The sequence below is a fragment of the Salmo trutta genome, chromosome 11, assembly GCF_901001165.1.
Source record: "Salmo trutta chromosome 11, fSalTru1.1, whole genome shotgun sequence".
In the NCBI taxonomy this organism is placed as follows: domain Eukaryota; kingdom Metazoa; phylum Chordata; class Actinopteri; order Salmoniformes; family Salmonidae; genus Salmo; species Salmo trutta.
Window position 1 is genome coordinate 8,112,058 of NC_042967.1, and position 19,227 is coordinate 8,131,284.

At 40.4% G+C, this 19,227-nt stretch overlaps 2 protein-coding genes across 4 annotated transcripts; both read right to left on the minus strand.

Annotated features, from left to right (window-relative positions):
* Positions 1 to 1,493: 1,493 nt before the first annotated feature.
* On the minus strand, positions 1,494 to 4,049 carry LOC115201915 (zinc finger protein 250-like). Its single transcript, XM_029765804.1, has 2 exons — positions 3,545 to 4,049; positions 1,494 to 2,863 (listed from the first exon to the last, which is right to left on the minus strand). Exons 1-2 carry the CDS (start codon positions 3,723 to 3,725, stop codon positions 1,992 to 1,994), a joined length of 1,053 nt encoding a protein of 350 aa, XP_029621664.1. The 5' UTR covers positions 3,726 to 4,049; the 3' UTR covers positions 1,494 to 1,991.
* Positions 4,050 to 4,884: 835 nt separating this feature from the next.
* Positions 4,885 to 19,020, minus strand: LOC115201851 (zinc finger protein with KRAB and SCAN domains 8-like). 3 transcript variants are annotated; one of them, XM_029765716.1, is made up of 6 exons: positions 18,512 to 19,020; positions 17,980 to 18,110; positions 17,684 to 17,848; positions 15,172 to 15,336; positions 5,233 to 5,297; positions 4,885 to 5,088 (listed from the first exon to the last, which is right to left on the minus strand). In XM_029765716.1, the coding sequence occupies exons 1-5, from the start codon at positions 18,798 to 18,800 to the stop codon at positions 5,292 to 5,294; spliced, it is 756 nt and encodes a 251-aa protein (XP_029621576.1). In that variant the 5' UTR covers positions 18,801 to 19,020; the 3' UTR covers positions 4,885 to 5,088; positions 5,233 to 5,291. The 3 variants fall into 3 exon arrangements, with proteins under 3 accessions (XP_029621576.1, XP_029621575.1, XP_029621574.1); XM_029765715.1 differs by lacking the exons at positions 4,885 to 5,088; positions 5,233 to 5,297 and having other exon boundaries at positions 14,605 to 15,336; XM_029765714.1 differs by lacking the exons at positions 4,885 to 5,088; positions 5,233 to 5,297; positions 15,172 to 15,336 and having other exon boundaries at positions 16,324 to 17,848; positions 18,512 to 18,813.
* Between the last annotated feature and the right edge of the window lie 207 nt (positions 19,021 to 19,227).

The window sequence follows — 19,227 nt, forward strand, 5'->3', positions numbered from 1 at the left end:
AACAAAATCCGAGGGGAAATATTGTGTTACTCTTCAATAACGTGATAGTGTTTTGGCTATGCTAGCACACCAATTTTTTTTTTTTTTAAATGTTACCTTTATTTAATTAGGCAATTCAGTTAAGAACAAATTCTTATTTACAATGACGGCCTACCCCACAATGCTGGGCCAATTATGCGCCGCCCTATGGGACTCCCAATCACGGCCAGATGTAATACAGCCTGGATTCGAACCAGGGACCGTAGTGATGCCTCTTGCACTGAGATGCAGTGCCTTAGACCGCTGCGCCACTCGGGAGCCCTGTCTGTGCAAGTCTGTATCATGTGAGAATGTGAGCATATCCAATTACTCAACTGAGGGACTTCATCAAAATAAAATAAAAACTAGTTCCCAGACATCCCTCGTGTACATCTCAAGCGTACATCTCAAGCTACGATTTGTCCCTGTTGTGGACATTCCTATGTCTGATAAGGCTACTCAGGAAGGAGAAGCTCTTGTAACATAGTTTGCACTTGAAGCTGTCCTTGGTGTGAACGGTCTGGTGCTGCTTCACATATTTCGCCTTAGCGAAGCGCTTCCCACACGTAGCGCAGTCATACGGCTTGTCGGCGTCCGTCCCAATGCTCAGGCTCCCACATTTTGACCCATTGACACCAGAGAGCCCTCCATGACATGGAGCCATTGTTTGGGTGTTGTTGGGATTGTGTGCTGTATTATAGGCTAGGTACCTCTTGTGGTGACTGCCCATCCTGACCCTGTCTGTATTTGTGGGGTAACCATGAAGCAGCTAAGGAAGGCTACACCCAGGTCCAGGGGGATCTCCCACCACTCTCTGTGAAGGCTGAAGCCCAGGCTGACCTGCTCTGTTCATCATGGATATTGTGGTGTGTGTATCATAGGAACAGGAGGGTCTATCAGCCCCTGGCCCTGCTCCATCCCTGCACTGAGACCGTAAAGAGAAGGGTCTGGGCTGCAAACTGGATCCCTGATGGAGGTTGTTCAGTCCACCTGTCCACTGGTTGTGTTCTGTGTGCTGGTGGAGTCTCTGTCCTTCAGGGTTCGGTCCTAGTTGTGACTCGGGAAGGAAGAGCGACGGCTCCTGATCCAGGGTTCTGATCCAGGACCAGGTTTTGTGACCAGCCGCCTCAAGGTTCTGGTCTCTTCTGCCAGTAACACCAATTATCAGCAGGTCCTCATGGACTGCAGACTGTAAACACATTGTACAGAAGATAATGTAAAGGTTTATATAAGAAACTCTTTGCTGTACAAACAGAAACATGATATTATCAAATGTTAGCCACAGTCAAGCTCATCTCTAACACTGTGATTCAAGTACCAAAAAATATGGAGCCATTGGAGTTTATTATAAATAAATAATAATAATGTCCATATGTGTTGATTCATGAAGTATAATGTTTTGGTTCGACTGAGAGAAGGCAAACTCAGTCCCTGCAATGATACAAAAATAACCAAGTCAGTCAGCACAGAGACAGTCAGAGTCAATTTTGTATTTAATTTGAACAAAATGGTCACACACTCACATAATGTGAAATACAGTACTTTTATTGCACAAAACGATACGTGACGAGAATAATAACTTTTCTCAATATGGTAACTAGAATACTTTGGGAAAAGGTTCAACCTTACATTACACACATCTTCACTACTTTATGTCAAGTAAACATGAATTAAGGCACTCATTTATAAAACACCAGATAAAACAACATGACAGGTTGTCACTCTTCATCAGTGAAGCATTTTTACAGACACCATCACACCAACCATCACTATATCATCTACTCTGCCTCATCATACTCATTCTTTCCTCAGTTCACATCATCCAGTTCCACACTACATATAAAAACAACATAATTAACTACATTACATGTCACAATACTCTATACATGGGCCGTGTGCATTTTCTGCTGGTGTATCCTGAGGCAGCTCCTCTCTGAGAACCTCTTCCCGCAGTGCATACAGGCAAATGGCCTCTATCCTGTGTGGACCTTCAGGTGCATCTTCAGCTGGTGCTGGCGGGAGAACCTCTTCTCACACTGGGTACAGCTGTAGGGTTTTTCCCCTGTATGGACTCTCTGGTGCCTATTCAGGCTGGACAATTGAGAAAAATTGGCCCAGCACAGATGGCAGCCGAACGGTTTCTCCCCCGTGTGCATCCTCTGATGGATCTCCACCTGTTTGGGGAAACTGAAGGCTTTCCCACAGAACGAACACTGGAAGCGTTTCTCTTTGCCACCGGATCTGATTATAGCGTTCCTACTACTGTCATTTGTCAATGGGCTTGTGTAGCCATTTAGTGTTGAGGCACTGGCATTGTCTGAGGTCTGGTTTAACATTAGGAGAGTGTGAGGAGGATGAAGGCCAGGGAGTGTCTGTGTTGTCTCAGGGTCCATGTTCCAGTTGATAGATCCTATAGAAGGCAGGCTGAAGGCAGCACCTGTTAGGGGGTTAACCTGAGGTGCCATCAGTCTCTCTGAATCACAACTATAGGAGCAGGAAGGAGCATCACTAGCAGAGTCTGTATCTGTTCTCTCCCCTCGCATACGGACACCTCCCTGACCCTGCAGACCAAATCTACGCCTCGCCCTGGATTCATCCAGTCTGTTGCCATGAAGACAAAGTTCGGTTGTGGTTTTGTGTTCGACTGTCTGTTGCTGGTTGCGGTTAACAGTGTTGTTCCCCAGACCAGAGTTGAGGTCGCTGTCCCATCCACTGACCTCCATTATCTCGCCTCTGGTCCTGGCCTGGTTAGTGATATCGTCCTGCGGGCCCTTGGTTGCAGCAGTCTGGGTCTGGGAATCCAAGATGGCCACCCAGTCTCCTCTGTTATCCTCCAACCAATCACCTGCAGGAGGTTAGAAAATAGACTTTACAAACAAGGCAGAGAACTCTACATATGGAGTTTTTTGAGTCAATTAAATCATCAAGTTTATACATTGTTTGTTGTAAACGCCTGCTCTTTTCATGACAGATTGGCCAGGTGAATCCAGGTGAAAGCTATGATTCCTTATTGATGTCACTTGTTAAATCCACTTCAATCATTGTAACTGAAGGGGAGGAGACAGGTTAATTAAGGATTTTTAAACCTTGAGACAATTGAGACATGACTTGTGTATGTGTGCCATTCAGAGGGTGAATGGGCAAGACAAAAAATTCAAGTGCCTTTTGAAGGAGATATGGTAGTAGGAGCCAGGCGCAACGCTACTGTTTTTTTCCCACTCTCAACAGTTTCCCGTCTGTATCAACAATGGTCCACCACCCAAAGGACATCCAGCCAACTTGACACAACTATGGGAAGCATTGGAGTCAACATGGGCCAGCATCCTTGTCGAACGATTTCGACACCTTGTGGAGTCCATACCCTGACGAATTGTGGCAGTTCTGTCGGCAAAAGTGTGGGGGAGGGGGGTGCAACTCAATATTAGGAAGGTGTTCCTAATGTTTGGTATACTCACTTTTATTGATTTAATTTTATGTAGATGCATCACTATATCTATTATGTTCTGTATATGTATGTCTCTCTTACCTTGCTCCCCCATCTTTAGTCCACTCAGCAGATCAATGCTCTCTGGGTCATCTTCTATTGTCTCCTCTTTGACTAGCAACAGATCAGGCTTCCCATCCTCCATGTCTACTGACTGTAAGAGATACAGAGTGAGAGGATGTTGGATCAAGAAATCTGATATGAGCACCCTGCTATGGAGCATCTTCTGATTGGGCAATGGGGGATTGCTATGAGTACAATGCAAACATGTTAGGTGATTTGCTTACTTGACACTCTTTAAAAGGATAGTTTGGGAATGAGGCCCTTATCTACTCCCCCAGAGTCAGATTAACTGCTGTATACCATTATTATGTCTCTGCATCCAGTATGCAGGCAGTTAGAGATAATTTGGAGAGCCCATGCTAACTAGCTTATCGCAAAGAATGGAGGTCTTCGGGTACACCTAGTATGCTAGCTGTACGCAAATACTCCCAGTGTTTACGCTGAGATAGTTAGCGCTGGCTTGAAAAGTTACCTCGAACTTCCAACATACAGTGACGTAAAATGGTTTCCACAACTTCATCGGTCTCTGGGGAAGAAGATAAAGAGCTTAATTGCCAAAATCCCAAACAAACCCTTTAATGGTTTAATAATTCAAAGTCATGGTCCCAGACTTAAAGGTCCAATGCACCTGTTTTTATCTCAATATAAAATAATTTCTGGGTAACAATTAAGTACCTTACTGTGATTGATTTCAATTAAATAGCTTCTAGGCAAAGAGCAATTTTTCAAGCAAGAATTTAGCTAGGACTGTCTGGGCGTGGTCTGATTGGGGAGGGGAAAATGAAAACTAGCTGTTATTGGTAGAGAGCTTTGGAACGCTTTTTCTTATTGGTCTATTAAAGGGATACTTTGGTATTTGGGAATTTCCTACTTAACCAGAGTCAGACGAACTCATGGATACCATTTATATGTCTCTGCGTGCAATTTGAAGGAAGTTGAAGGTAGCATATTGTTAGCTTAGAGCAATTGCTGGAAATCTATGGGTATTTGCTAGCCAGCTCCTCTCAAAAAGCAGGAAAATAGACCTTCTGACTTCTCCAAAGCTGGGTGGTTGGTAATTTATAGTCTTACATAGTAATCAGTATTTATACATTTATTAAAATTACTGATAATCGTAAGCAATGAGATTCTATCAACTTCCTGATTTTACGGACTACTTTGGGTTCTGCCTGCGCTCTCTTCCTGCGAGACTTGGTGTCGTTTTGAAAACAAAAACTCCCGGGAGGCAGCCAGCTGTTGTGTACTCTCGTAGCTAAAGTAGCTAACTTGCTTATTGGCAAGTCATCATAACATTAGATAAATCATGTTGGACTTGGAGGTAGAAGAAGAAGACCATTTTTATTCAGAGACATGTTTATTCGAGCCAGAATTTACTGAGGAAGAACATGCGCAGTTGGACGCTGTGAGAGCACAGAGGGAGGCTGAATCAGCGGAGCCGGTAGACCAGGGGTTCCCAAATTGTTTCACTCGGGGTCCCACATTCCAGCTTTGGGGAACATCCCGCATATGCGCCACGTCTATTTCTATGGGCACAAGCACTGTTCATGACAAACTGTTCACACCCTCTTGTTGGTGGAGAGAATTGTAACAAAATTAGCTTAAAACTGCAACATTTTCTTTGCACCTCATGACAAAATGTGTAGAATTGCAGGAAATAAGCTTAAAACCTGCAAAATTCTCTCCACATCTCTATACTTTCTTTATTTTCTTTGCATATCACATGAATTCATCCCTGAAAAATAAATAAACAATAATGTTACATATATGGGAGGACTGCAACAAAATTTCAAAAACAAGAAAGAAATAAATAGGTAATTGATAGTATGAATAATGATACATTTGCAGTCACGGAGAAAGAAATGCTATCAGTTCAGTTTCTCATTGTTTACATGATTTGTATGAATGATATTTTATTGATTGGTATAATGATTTGGTATCAATACACGTTTGGTATTAATTACATAGTATAAACGACATACATTTCCCCCGTTTTTGTTCACTCTAAGACAGTAGCTTCAAAGCCCAGCATCATCTGATTTACATCTCCAACATTTGCTGACAGTTGTCATTTTGCTTTGTTCATTTTACACGGAGTTCAGTAAGTTCTGTTGACTATATTATGCTAGACTATGTGTTTTAGAATGTCTTCTAAAACAGTGTTGACACCTTTTTTACATTCTAAAACAGTGTTGACACCTTTTTCCATTACATTATTTCTATTTCATAATCTTCACCCTATTTTTCCCTTAAGGGAAGGTGTAGTCCCCTTGTTTTTTCATTTAATAATTTGTACACCCTGGATGCCAGGTGGTTTATGGAATGGACATCCTTTATGAAACTTTCCAATTCGTTCAAATTATGTTTAAATGTATTTGTTTTATCTGCCCGGCTTGACTGCCTGTGCTCAACATATGTGGGAACTCCTTCAAGACTGTTGGAAAAGCATTCCTCATGAAGCTGGTTGAGAGAATGCCAAGAGTGTGCAAAGCTGTCATCAAGGCAAAGAGTTGCTACTTTGAAGGTAACTCTGGGTCTTCCATTCCTGTGGCGGTCCTCATGAGAGCCAGTTTCATCATAGCGCTGGATGGTTTTTGCGACTGCACTTTTTATTTATTTTATTTAACCTTTATTTAACCAGGAAGGGCTCATTGAGATTTAAAATCTATTTTTCAAGAGTGTCCTGGCCAAGATAGGCAGCGCCAAGTCATTACAAAAATTACAGACAAACAACATGAAAAACTACAAGTAATCTAGTAAAAACCATAGAATTAACAAAGAATATAACAAAATCAAAAACAGCAAATTAAAAACATTGACAGGTCAGGGAATCAGTCTCCAGATCATTCATCCGTGATTTAAAAATACCAATCGGGACAAGTTCATCCAGTTTAAAAGTATTTTGTAAGGCATTCCAAGACGATGGCGCAGAGTACATAAAAGCCCTTTTACCAAATTCAGTTCGGACATTTGGAACAGTTAGCAGGATAAAGTCCCGCGAACGAAGAGAGTACCCACCACATTTCTGAACAATAAAAATGCCCAAATAAAAAGGTAGTAAACCCAAAATGGCTTTGTAAATAAAAGTATACCAGTGACTGAGCCTACGAGTGACTAGAGAAGGCCAGCCAACCCTGGTATACAAAGTGCAGTGGTGCGTAAGGGTTTTGCAATTTAAAATAAATCTCAGAGTGCCATGGTAAAGGGTGTCAATTGATCTCAAACACTGAGCGGAAGCATTCATATATAAAATATCCCCATAGTCTAGTAAAGGCATAAATGTAGCTGATTCTAGCCTCCTTCTGGCTTCAAAAGAAAAACAAGCCTTATTCCTAAAATAAAATCCTAATTCCAGCTTCAATTTTTTTGTAAGTTGTTGAATATGCATTTTAAAAGAGAGGCCATCATCAATCAAAATTCCAAGATATTTATATGAGGTTACAACCTCAATCTCCTTGCCCTGACAGGTAGTAATAGGTGAAAGGTTCAGAGGTCTATTTCTTGCTTTAGAAAACACCAGTAGTTTTGTTTTGTCAGTATTGAGGATAAGTTTCAATTGAGACAAGGTATGTTGAAGAAACTTTCAAAGTTCTTGAAATTTTCAGCATTGACTGACCTTCATGTCTTAAATTAATGATGGACTGTCAATTCGCTTTGCTTATTTGAGCTTTTTCTTGCCATAATATGGACTTGGTCTTTTACCAAATAGGGTTATCTTCTGTATACCACCCCTACCTTGCCACAACAAAACTGAATTTTTAACAAGGCACACCTGATAATTGAAATGCATTCCAGGTGACTACCTCATGAAGCTGGTTGAGAGAATGCCAAGAGCATGAAAAGCTGTCATCAAGGCAAAGGGTGGCTACTTTGAAGAATCTCAAATATAAAATATATTTTGATTTGTTTAACACTTTTTTGGTTACTACATGATTCCATATGTTTATTTCATAGTTCTGATGTCTTCACTATTATTCTACAATGTAGAAAACAGTACAAAAATAAAGAAAAACACTGGAATGAGTAGGTGTGTCCAAACTTGTGACTGATAATTTAATTGATCTTCTTAAAGAAGGATTGTGGTAGATTGAGAAGCAACATGCTTAGTTTGTAATTGATTGTTGGAGCCACTATAATGTGTATTATTTAAATTCTTGCTCAGAACATTAAAAAAAGGGAGGACCATCTCACAAAGTCTGCTTTCAAGGAATTCAAACTAGCTTCCAAGTTCTTTTCAAGCATGAACTTATTATTTGAATATAGGAAAATACCAAGATAATTCAGACCTTGGTGCCCAAGCTAAATTGTCGATCATTTATCGGAGTACCTCTGACTTTTTCTGAAGCCAGCAATCTCTGTATATTCATTGACCAAATTGAGTAGCCCGTAATTGATGTTTCAGGATTTCTAGCAAACAACATGTCATCTGTGTACATTGCCAGTTGATGCTCATGATTTTCCACCACAATACCTTCAATATCACTTTGTCATCTTATGGCTTCTGCTAATGTTTCTAACGCTAAAACAAAGAGCAAGGGAGACATTGGACATTCCTACCTTGTGCCCCTCTCCAACATAAAGGAGATATACAATTTGTTATAACTGCTTCTCTAGGACTATTGTATATACTGCAGACCCATCTTATAAACAAAGAATCAAACCCAAATCTTTCCATTGTATAGAAAAAATATTGAGCTATATCTTTTTCAAATGAAACCAACCTGGTCAGTTGAAATCAAAGAGTGAATAACTTTCCAAAGTCTGTTTGCTAATAGTTTAGAAAGTATCTTGAAATCAACATTCAGTAAAGCGATTGGTCTATAGTTAGAGCATTGAGACAAGTCTTTCCACCCTTTAGGAATGAGCGTGATAACTGCAGTAGTTCTATTCACTGTACCATGATCCCAAAAATGATTATACAGTCTAAGCACTATTGGTGAAAGTATAGTTACAAACTGCTTCTAAAATTCTGAGGTATAACCATCACTTCCTGGTGCCTTTGATTTCTGTAGCTCTAAAATGCCGGTGATTGTCAACCAAATAACTGTCGGTCTCACGGTAATTCACAGTTAATTAACAAACATATTTAGCATCTCCTGGCTTCCACACATAGCCTACAAGCCACTGATGCAGACCTTTGGAACATCTACATTTAAAAACGTTGAATAAATCAATTTAATATAGCCTACACCTTCACAATAAATCCATTATTTATTTTAGACAGGTCTAAAGAAACACGATATAAAGAAAATGTAGTCTATTTCAGAAGAACAGAATAGCATACTCTGAGTTGTCCTATGCCAAATGGCTGTAGGCTACACTAGTTCTTTTAGCAGACAATATTTTCTTAGAATTCCGTGGCATTATTTTATAGTATGAAGAATACAACTGAACAAAGATGAATAAAATAGAAAGGATATTTTCTTCAAACGATTTGAGGGAGTGCACACATGCAGCTATTCTGTGTTGAGAGGTTAACAAAGAAATAGGTATTCCTATATGCTTAATTTAGAGTTATTAATGTAACTTTAGTTGTTATACAAACGTTGGGCTATATGTTTAGATTTTTAATACATTGTAAGGCTGCATGATGCGACTAATGATCATTTGAAAAAAGCTTGGAAGGCATGAGCTCTGCTTAGTTTTTTTGTGCAGGCTGTACACATTACATCAGTCACTCATTCATAATTTGATAAGCACTTGATAATGCCTAGAATTTCACGGCGGCATCCCCTTTGTGTGGCCAGTGGCCGTTGTGTGCTCCCTGAGTACTGCGCGCTCCATCACGTGATCAGGTCTTTCTCACAGGCTACAAGTGAAGACAGACTCATTGGGGACGCATCTGCGCGTGTCCTTATCCAATTCCGAGGTGCATATTGAAGATATGTGACCGACCAACTGAAATAGGTCTTATGTAGCAAAATTTGAAATTGTATTTTTTACTTTGGATAAAAGTAGAGACTCAGCGCTACAAAATGGTATATCATACACTAACTACCGCTGAGGAACAATGGGAAAGTAATTTTGCTTTGAAAGTTGATAAACTTGTAAACTCACTTTTGAGAAAATGGCCTTTGAATGTTTTGGTACTACTATTGGAGAGCCCTTCTTTGTTTACACCCATTCAGCATCGTTCACAACCTCTTAAGCTTTAAGGTTTGATCCGAGCGTTCTGTACTAACTTGCTAGCAACTTCCAGACATCTAAGTGAGAGAGAACAGCTCACTGAAAACTACTCGCCTTAGCAGAGCTGGTTAGGCTTTTATGTTATCCAGAGTGTTGGTGACTGCAACTGTGCTGTCAGATTTTCTGATGTAAATTCAGAGCGTTTCGCATTCAGAGCTCACACTGGACACTCTGGCCGATGAGTAGGGTTGATCTGAACGTTCTGGCCTCACAATGGCAGTCAAGCACCCAAGCTAACTGGCTAACATTGATAGCTTGCTAGCTACTTCCAGACACATAATGAGAGAACACCCCACTCTGACCATTTTACTCGCCCTAGCAGAGCTGGTTAGGCTGTTTTCATGTTATCTAGAGCGTTGGTGACTGTAACTGTGCTGCTGGCAACAATTTAATTACGCTTTTTTGCCGACGTTTACTGACACCAGCCATATTCATGGGTGTTGAGTGTTCGTAAATTCATCCGTAATTCTGCGCTCTGGCACACTAAGATGAGAGTCTTTTGTTAAGACATGCAGCTAGCTAGCTAAACAATGACCCATAATCCCAACTCATGATGTTACTACCCTGCATGAATCTGCAGGTAGCTAACTAACCAGGTTAAATGTTAGCTAAATAACTTTAGGCTATAACTAGTGGCTCTGAGATATGAATTATAACATCATACACGTAACATAAGTTAGCGAGCCAGCCAGCTAATGTTAGCTAGCTAGGTCTGAAATCGGAGTAGATAGCCAGAGCGAATTTACCAGCTAATCAAATCAAAGTTTATTTGTCACGTGCGCCGAATACAACAGGTGTAGACCTTACAGTGAAATGCTTACTTACAGGCTCTAACCAACAGTGCAATTAAAAAAAAGGTATTAGGTGAATAATAGGTAAGTAAAGAAATAAAAACAACAGTAAAAAGACAGTAAAGAATAACAGTAGCCGTAGGTAGTACATCTATCAACAGTTGCTGCAGTGACATTCTATTGAAATGGATACTTGCATAGTAGAGTCTTTTGTTAAGACATGTAGCTAGCTAGCTAAACAATGAACCATAATCCCATCTCATAATCCCAACTCATGAACCTGGCTGGTTAGCTACCTGCATGAATCTGCAGGTAGCTAACCAACCAGGTTCAATGTTAGCTAGCTAACATTAGGCTATAAACTATTCAAGCAAATGTGTCTGAGATATGAAGAATAAGATCATACACATAACGTTAGCTTGCTAACAGTACACTTTAACTTGAAATGATACCACTTTGTCAAAATTAGAAATGTGTAATATCTGAAAATGTAGCTAGATAGACTATTTTACTCGTATACATCATGATTGGACGTGTCTCCTGTCGGATGCCATGGTTGCCCTTAGTTTGAAGATGTAATCCGGAGACAGGTGTTTTCTCCGTCTCCTTAGCTATCATACTCAAATTTCACTGATTTCAAAATTCGGTCTCCAGAAAGTGGAGAGCATACACATAACGTTAGCTAGCAAGCCAGCCATCTGCTGTTAGCTAGCTAACAGTACACTTTAACTTGACATTAGGTTTATGCAGTTTTACTACGGGATACATTTTAAAAAGCCACGTTAGACATAATTACCTAGACATACTGACCAACTCAAATAGACAGAAGCATGCTGTATGGCAGACCAATCCAAACTCTTTGCATGTCCAGCCTACTCATTATCTTAGCCAATCATGGGTACCGGGAAGGTTGTTGGCTAAAGCAACTAGGCTCGTAATTTAACAATTCTATTTGTATTTACAGACGGCATAATTTGTTATTAAGGCACATGAAAGTTCACATGTTAGAGAAGGCATTTCTGCCAAAAAAACGCATTTTGATTTAAAAAAAGTTTACATTCAAACGGCTCTCCTATGAAGTAGTGACTCACAACATACGCCTAGTTTCCTGAAATATTGGAAGAACTGTCCACATTTACTTTTTGTCAGCCAACAATATGAGTAGGCCTAACGAACAGCAAAAGCACTAGCCTATGTCAATTTACTATCCCCCATAGTACAAAAGTTGGCCTATTCTATTCTGTGCGAGAAATAAATATTCCAAACATAGTCTGGGACAGTTGTGGGATTTGATAGATCTCAAATTAATACAACCACTAGCATCAAAAAAACTTTTTTACGCAATGTGGCTGATGCAACAGATCAGAACGTTTAGCTTAAAATGTTAATAAACTATTAGGCTATTTCTTCACATTATAATCGCTGCAATGCGCACATGGTAGTAGACTGTAAGCGTGAATGTTCCATTAGCGGAAAAAAACATTAGCAAAAGTGAGCGCAAATGCAATTATGCATGGAATACTGTTATTATAAAGGTGCATTTTTATGGTGAAAATTATCATCCCCAAACTTGAAACTCAGGCGCTGCTTATGTAGGCCAGTTAGGCTCTACACCCCTTGTAAAGCGGATTAATGTGCTTAATTTTAAGAAGTTATTTGGCCACTTTAGTTGTGATACAAACCTTATTAAAACATATAGGCCTATGGGCTAGGCTACATGAGGTGTGTGACTATAATTCGAAAAAGTTGCTAAAAAATGCATTGTTTCTTATGCTAAGGCTTCATTCACAAGTGATCATATATCATTCACAAGTGATAGGCTAATATTGTCACCCATCAGACTATTCTTAATTTAATCTTGTCTTTACATATACTAAATAATATATCTGTGAAATTTGTGTTGATTTAGAATGGACCATTATCATGCACCTTGTATCGAAACAGGGTCAGCGGGGAAAAATACATGTCATCTATGCAGTTAAATAGCGAACGGAGGACGCTTTTCCCCGTGGTTTATTTTCATGCCAGCCAGGTAGGCTATACTCCTGTTGTAAATGTAAGCAATGTGCTTAATATTAGGAAAGTTGAGAAATAGATATAGTAGGCCTAGCCTATATAAAAGTGATCCTCCTATTTTCAGTAGAGGCCCTCACTCTGTTTTCTCACGCAATTGCATAGCCTTTTGAAATGTTGCACAACATGAGCTCATGGGCTCTCATGAAGTGTTTGATTAGATTTTCGATATCATTTGCATTGATTTCAGTGTGATTAGAGGGACAATGGAGTGCTGAGTACCAGGAAGTTAGCAAGTTTGGTAGGCTACTAATGATCATCAGCAGCATCAGAGCTTGGATTACCATGACTAAAAGGTCACATGGAATTTGACTGCCTTCATGACTCGTGACTGCTGGTGTGGCGGTAATACGGTCACCGTAACAGTTCTAGGCTTACCTCTATTTCTACAACCAACTTTACCTGACTGTGATCAGATAATAATGTTATCTATTGTTGGACCGAAAAACTAGTCTAGTCTGGAGTAGACCTTGTGGACTGGAGAGTAAAATGTATACTGTCTACTGGATGGATTATTCGCCAGATGTCTACAAGCCCATTGTTATGATCATATCTAATAGTAATGTTATAGATTTTGTAGCTGGAAAGGCTTTCTTACTTGATCTGTCCTCCACATTCAATATTTGATTAAAATCCCCTCCAATAATACATGGTATTTCAGGGAAATTGTATAGTCGACACTGAATATCAGAAAAAAAGCAAAGGCATATCCTCATTATTTTTATTTATTTATTTAACCTTTATTTAACTAGGCAAGTCAGTTAAAAACAAATTCTTATTTACATTGACGGCCTACCCCGGCCAAATCCTAACCTGGACGACGCTGGGCCAATTGTGTGCCGCCCTATGGGACTCCCAATCACGGCCCGTTGTGATACAGTCCAGGGTCTGTAGTGATGCCTCTAGCGCTGAGATGCAATGTCTTAGACCGCTACGCCACTCAGGAGACCATAAATATTCACAATAAGCACTTCTGCATTGCACAATATAACATGTTGGAAAATAAACCGACCGTTGAGCTCAACATACCGAGACTTTATCTTGTGCTTAATAGTATTCAAAAACTGATTTAGACCAGGATGAGAGAGAACAATGTAATGTGTTGAAATGTGGTGTGTTTTGTTGTTGGTAGAGTGTGGTGTGTTGTAAAGAAATAATAATTTTAAAAAAGAGGCTTTTCTCTGAGTAGAAATGCTGATCGAGGATCACAAAACCTTCTTAAGAAGAAATGTTTTCTTATAACCTCTACAGGATTGGTGGGATCCACACGGGACGTTTGAGCTAACGTAGGCTAATGTGATTAGCATGAGGTTGTAAGTAACAAGAACATTTCCCAGGACATAGACATATCTGATATTGGCAGAAAGCTTAAATTCTTGTTAATCTAACTGCACTGCCCAATTTACAGTAGCTATTACAGTGAAAGAATACCATGCTATTGTTTGAGGAAAGTGCACAGTTATGAACTTGAAAATGTATTAATAAACCAATTAGGCACATTTGGGCAGTCTTGATACAACATTTTGAACAGATATGCAATGGTTCATTGGATCAGACTAAAACTTTGCACATACACTGCTGCCGTCTAGTGGCCAAAACCTAAATTGTGCCTGGGCTGGAATAATACATTATGGCCTTTGTCTTGCATTTCAAAGATGACGGTACAAATAAAATACAAAAAAAGCATGTTTTTTTCTTTGTATTATCTTTTACCAGATCTAATGTGTTATATTCTCCTACATTAATTTAACATTTCCACAAACTTCAAATTGTTTACTTTCAAATGGTATCAAGAATATGCATATCCTGGCTTCAGGTCCTGTGCTATAGGCAGTTAGATTTGGGTATGTCATTTTAGGCAAAACTTGAAAAAAAGGGGCGGATCCTTAAGTTAACTGCCATTTTTTCCTTAACTATAGACTAAAGAAGACAGTCAAGCAAAGTTTCTATTCCTCAAAAAGGTTATTGGAAATGTTTTTGCGCTATTTCTTGTTTCTCCTAAGAAGAAATTAGATTCTTGAAAATAAACTTATTGGAAACGTTATTAATTCCAAGATAGCTAAACCCTTATCTTAAACTCAGGGCAGTGAGAGAAAAAGCTAATGAAAGCAATTGAACATGTTTAATTCACTCACAAACTTCATTGGAAAGTTTCAGTATTGAATATTTAAACCCATGAACATGTTTTGGTGATCTCAGTACAAAATATGCTAACATGATTGCCACTAAAACGGTTGCCTAGCAACAAACATCTTAAGAGGATTCCTAAGAAGATATTTGAGAAGCTCGTCAGAACATCGTGAATTCTAAGATATTGTTGAGGAATTGCACTTACTATCTTATGAACTTTAATTATTTTTTCTTATTAAGATAGTTCTTAAGTTTTTGCGTAAGTGTTTTGGGAATCTGGGCCTAGGTCCCCACCTGTCTATATATTAATATTAATTTTATGATCTAAAAGGCACAACTGATCTTAGATCAGCACTCCTACTCTAAGAGGTTTTGTGGATAGGGGCCCTTACCTAATACCATTCAGGCAGTAGTTCACAGTGGACTAACCTCAGTGTGACTGTGTGTGGTCCTATGCTGCTCAGCTGGTTCCTCTGTGGGTTCAGGAGGTGGTTTAGTCTGGTTGTCCTCCATGACCATGGTCCCCTCAGGGTTCCCCAGACCCTCCTCATACCCCTCCTCCTTCACCAGCAGCACCTCTGGACTCTCCTCCTCCTGGAAGAGACAGGTGATACAGATTACACAGACATACACTCCCTCAGGTACATACACACAGATAATAAACACACTTTCAACATGGAGTGTTTACCTATCCCAACGTTGTTTGAGTCCTATACTGTAGAATGACTTCATTGTTTTTAAACCCATCTTCTTGAACTGCACTGTTGGTTAAGGGCTTATAAGTATGCATTTCACAGTAAAGCCTACAACTGTTGTATTCGGTACACGTGACAAATGAAGTTTGATTTGAAATACGTTGAGGGTAAATATGATAAGCTATGATTAGTCAAAAGGCATCATCAGACAAACCTGACTAAACTCTTTTGACGTGTATAGTAGGTGTTTGTTAGGTATTGGTTGTCCCTAATTAACACAGCCACACAATAAGAATTGGCTATATCGTAAACATTAATGAAAATCAAAATGTGCTTTTTGGTTTTATTTTAAGATTAGGGTTAGGCCTAAGGTATATCAGTGTAGTTAAGTTTAGGTTTAAAATCTAATTTTAAGAAGATACATTCTAGAAATAGGCAGGGTTTAGTCATAATAATGACTTTGTTAACTAGTGACTAACTTGGCTATGAGGCGCTGTAGTGTGTATGCAGAATAGAGTGAAAAGATGTGATGAAGGGAGTCTCAATGAAAGTCTTAGAATAAAAAGTCCCATTTTGTGTTTATTAAACATAAACAAGTTTTAAATACACCATATGAAAACCACACATACACACAACAAAATTCTGCATGAACTAGATGAACTGCATTAATTTTCTCATTACAAGTGTCTTAGGAAAAACATTAAGTAGTTGAATAAAAGTACTGAAACAGGCATTTGTGAACATTATATAGGCTACACAGTACAAACACAACATCTAACAGACTTTTTAGGCTCTAGCCTTCCCTGTAGCTCAGTTGGTAGAGCATGGTGTTTGCAACACCAGGGTTGTGGGTTCGATTCCCACGGGGGGCCAGCACAGAAAAAAAAAAATTTTATGATATGTATGAAATGTATGCATTCACTACTGTAAGTCGCTCTGGATAAGAGCATCTGCTAAATGACTAAAATGTAAATGTAATATAACACACAATGTCTGGACACAATATTCTACCAGAAATATTCAACACTGAAATCTATTACTCTCGTTATCTTTATGCTGACAACAATGAAAATTAATCTGTCTTTAATTAAGAGTTTGATCTAAACGTCAGAAGCTATCGAGTGGAATGGTTACTTTCTATGCTATTGAGTGGAATGGTTTTTCTGCTGGTGTATCCTGAGGTAGCTCCTCTCTGAGAACCTCTTCCTGCAGTGCGTACAGGCGAATGGCCTCTCTTCCGTGTGAACCTTCAGGTGCATCTTCAGCTGGTGCTGGCGGGAAAACCTCTTCTCACAGTGGGGGCAACTGAATGGTTTCTCCCCTGTGTGGACCCTCTGGTGCCTCTTCAGGTCACCAGCCTGAGCAAAGCGCATTTGACACTGGGTACAGCTGAAGGGTTTCACCCCTGTGTGGACCCTCTGGTGTCTCTTCAGGTTGCCAGCCTCGGCAAAGCACATGTGACACTGGGTACAGCTGAAGGGTTTCTCTCCTGTGTGGACCCTCTGGTGGATCTCCACCTTCTGGGGGCAGCTGAAACCTTTGTTACAGAACATGCAGAGGAACCGTTTCTCTTTACTATTGCCAGATGTGGCCCCCCCTCCCTGAGCCTGGGCTATAGCCCTGTCATTTGAGTTCAATGTCTGATCGAAAAGAACGCTGCCATGTGAATCAGAAAGTGCCTTCGACGTGAATACCGCATCGTGATCCCTGAACGAGTGTAAAGGAGAGTGGGTAACGACATTTCGATTTGTCTCTAAGCTTCCCCTGTAATCAAAGAAATCTCGGTTCTGTGAGTGTCCATCTTCTAAGTGACTATCTGCATTCCATGTGGGAGGAGCGTCACCCTCCACTTTCACAGACACCTCATCTACCACTGTAACCTCCCCTTTCTTATCTAGGCATCCTTCAGAGTATACACTACTACTGTACCGGTTCCAGTCCCCTCTAGACAGATCAGTCTGTGTCTCTAAACCCAAGGATATGTTGCCAGGGTCCATCTCTGTAGTGTAAGAACAAGATGGATCACCGCCAGTGTCTAACGTGTCACCATCACCATCTCCACGGGAATTAACTGTCCCCTGGCTCTGGTGAAATGCCAGAAAGTATTCTGAGCTGGGAACAGGAGGACAGCCCAGTCTCTCTGGGTCTGATCTGTGGTCAGATCCTGCATGTAAGAGCCTTTGTGTTACATTTAAAGTCTCGGTGTCTGTCTCTGACTTGAGGACGGCGTTCAGCGTTCCACTGACCTCCGTGATCCTGCGTTGGGTCCTGGCCTTTGGCACAGCGGCGAGTTCCTCACTGGCTACAGAGGGCGCCACTCCAGCCGCTGCTTTAGTCTGGTGCCGTGGGTCCTTCTCTCGTTCAGTCCTTTCCAGCTTGACCCCAGGACCTGCTGCATTTTCATCTGCAGACTGACACAAGAAAAGGAGTGGTTATTAATGTTGTTGGGATGTGAGCAAATGAATAGCTGAGGGTAGCCTTTCTGAAATAAACGGGCCACATTTGATGTACTGTAATTTTTATGTAATACTATGACACTAACCTCTATCACAATAACATACTGGGTTGAGGTTCCACTCCCCTCATCAACAGTGATTGGTTGGTCATCTCTCAATGTATTGTGTTCCGCTGGTTTCACAGAGCTCCTGTAGCCTCCAGTGAGATGTCCTTCACCTGAGAGTGATTGGGAGAAAAGAGATGGTAAGCTACTGTCAATGCTGAAAGCTATATTATTTACTATTGACATTTTCGACACTGTCTACAATTGGCAAGGATGTGAGGTAACACTTCTTGATTTACTATGCATTGATCAATGTATTAAGTTCCATGCCTCATTGTTTTCAATTAGTAAATAATAGGAAATGCCAGTAAATCAAGAATCTGGATAGAATATGATAGTGTCTTTCTGCAACCTGCAACCTGTAGCCTGGGGAATTATTGCACACAATTCCAAAACTGACCAAGACTCAATTCTGGTTAACCATATGTGGTTAGCACGTCTAACGTCACACATGCGCAGATGTGATCGGGACGACAGGCCCCGCAGCCTCGGCCTTCTGCAAAATGTAGCCTACCTCTTGCTATTCCTTTGTATCGGTCGAGGATCTTGACACAACTGGGACGACTGGAGAGTGCGCGCTCTCGCGTTGTTCTCTCTGCGCGCTCCCGTGTCACCTTCATTTCAAGTAGCTGTAGTTTCCTCCGCAATGCCCTGCTTTCATTCTGGCTTTGAGTTATTTCCAAACGAAACACTGCATAGTCGTCTTCTACGAGTTTACATATATCTGCCACGGCTGCATTCGCTAGCACCTCCATGATGGAGACTATTTGAGTGTGAAAAACCATAGGCCTACAGTTAGCCATTGTTGTTAGCTAACGTTAGCAGCTAGCTAGCGTTACCTTGATAACATCTATTATCCAAGTCCTGTCTCCAACGCGAATTAAACACTGCCCGGGGTAAGTATGTGATGTTGTGCAGTTACATAAGTAATATTTTAAGTTCCAAGGTGATAAATGTCTAAATAACAATAAAAACGCTGCCGCGGATATTGTTCTTGGTTACTGTTCACTTCCGTTTACACTTCTTCAGTGGTTTTTAAATGGCGGTTGGCAACCAACTTTAGTGATGCATTACCGCAACCAATTGAACTGGAGTGTGGACCAGAGACAGGGAAGGTCTAAAGCCTCGTTCACATCCCTACCCAATTAAACCATTCTCCCTAAGGAAACGGAATACATTATTAAATACAATATCACCTTAAGGGTTTCTGAATGTGAAAGAGTAAGCTCT

Coding starts and splice junctions, on each gene's coding strand:
- LOC115201915 (XM_029765804.1), bottom strand. CDS start 3,725: ATGCTCCATAGCAGGGTGCTCATATCAGATTTCTTGATCCAACATCCT. Junction 2,864..3,544: donor ACTAAAGATGGGGGAGCAAG/GTAAGAGAGACA, acceptor AACCTCCTGCAG/GTGATTGGTTGGAGGATAAC.
- LOC115201851 (XM_029765714.1), bottom strand. CDS start 18,800: ATGGCTAACTGTAGGCCTATGGTTTTTCACACTCAAATAGTCTCCATC. Junction 18,111..18,511: donor ATACAAAGGAATAGCAAGAG/GTAGGCTACATT, acceptor AATCACTCTCAG/GTGAAGGACATCTCACTGGA. Junction 17,849..17,979: donor AGTATGTTATTGTGATAGAG/GTTAGTGTCATA, acceptor TTCTTGTGTCAG/TCTGCAGATGAAAATGCAGC.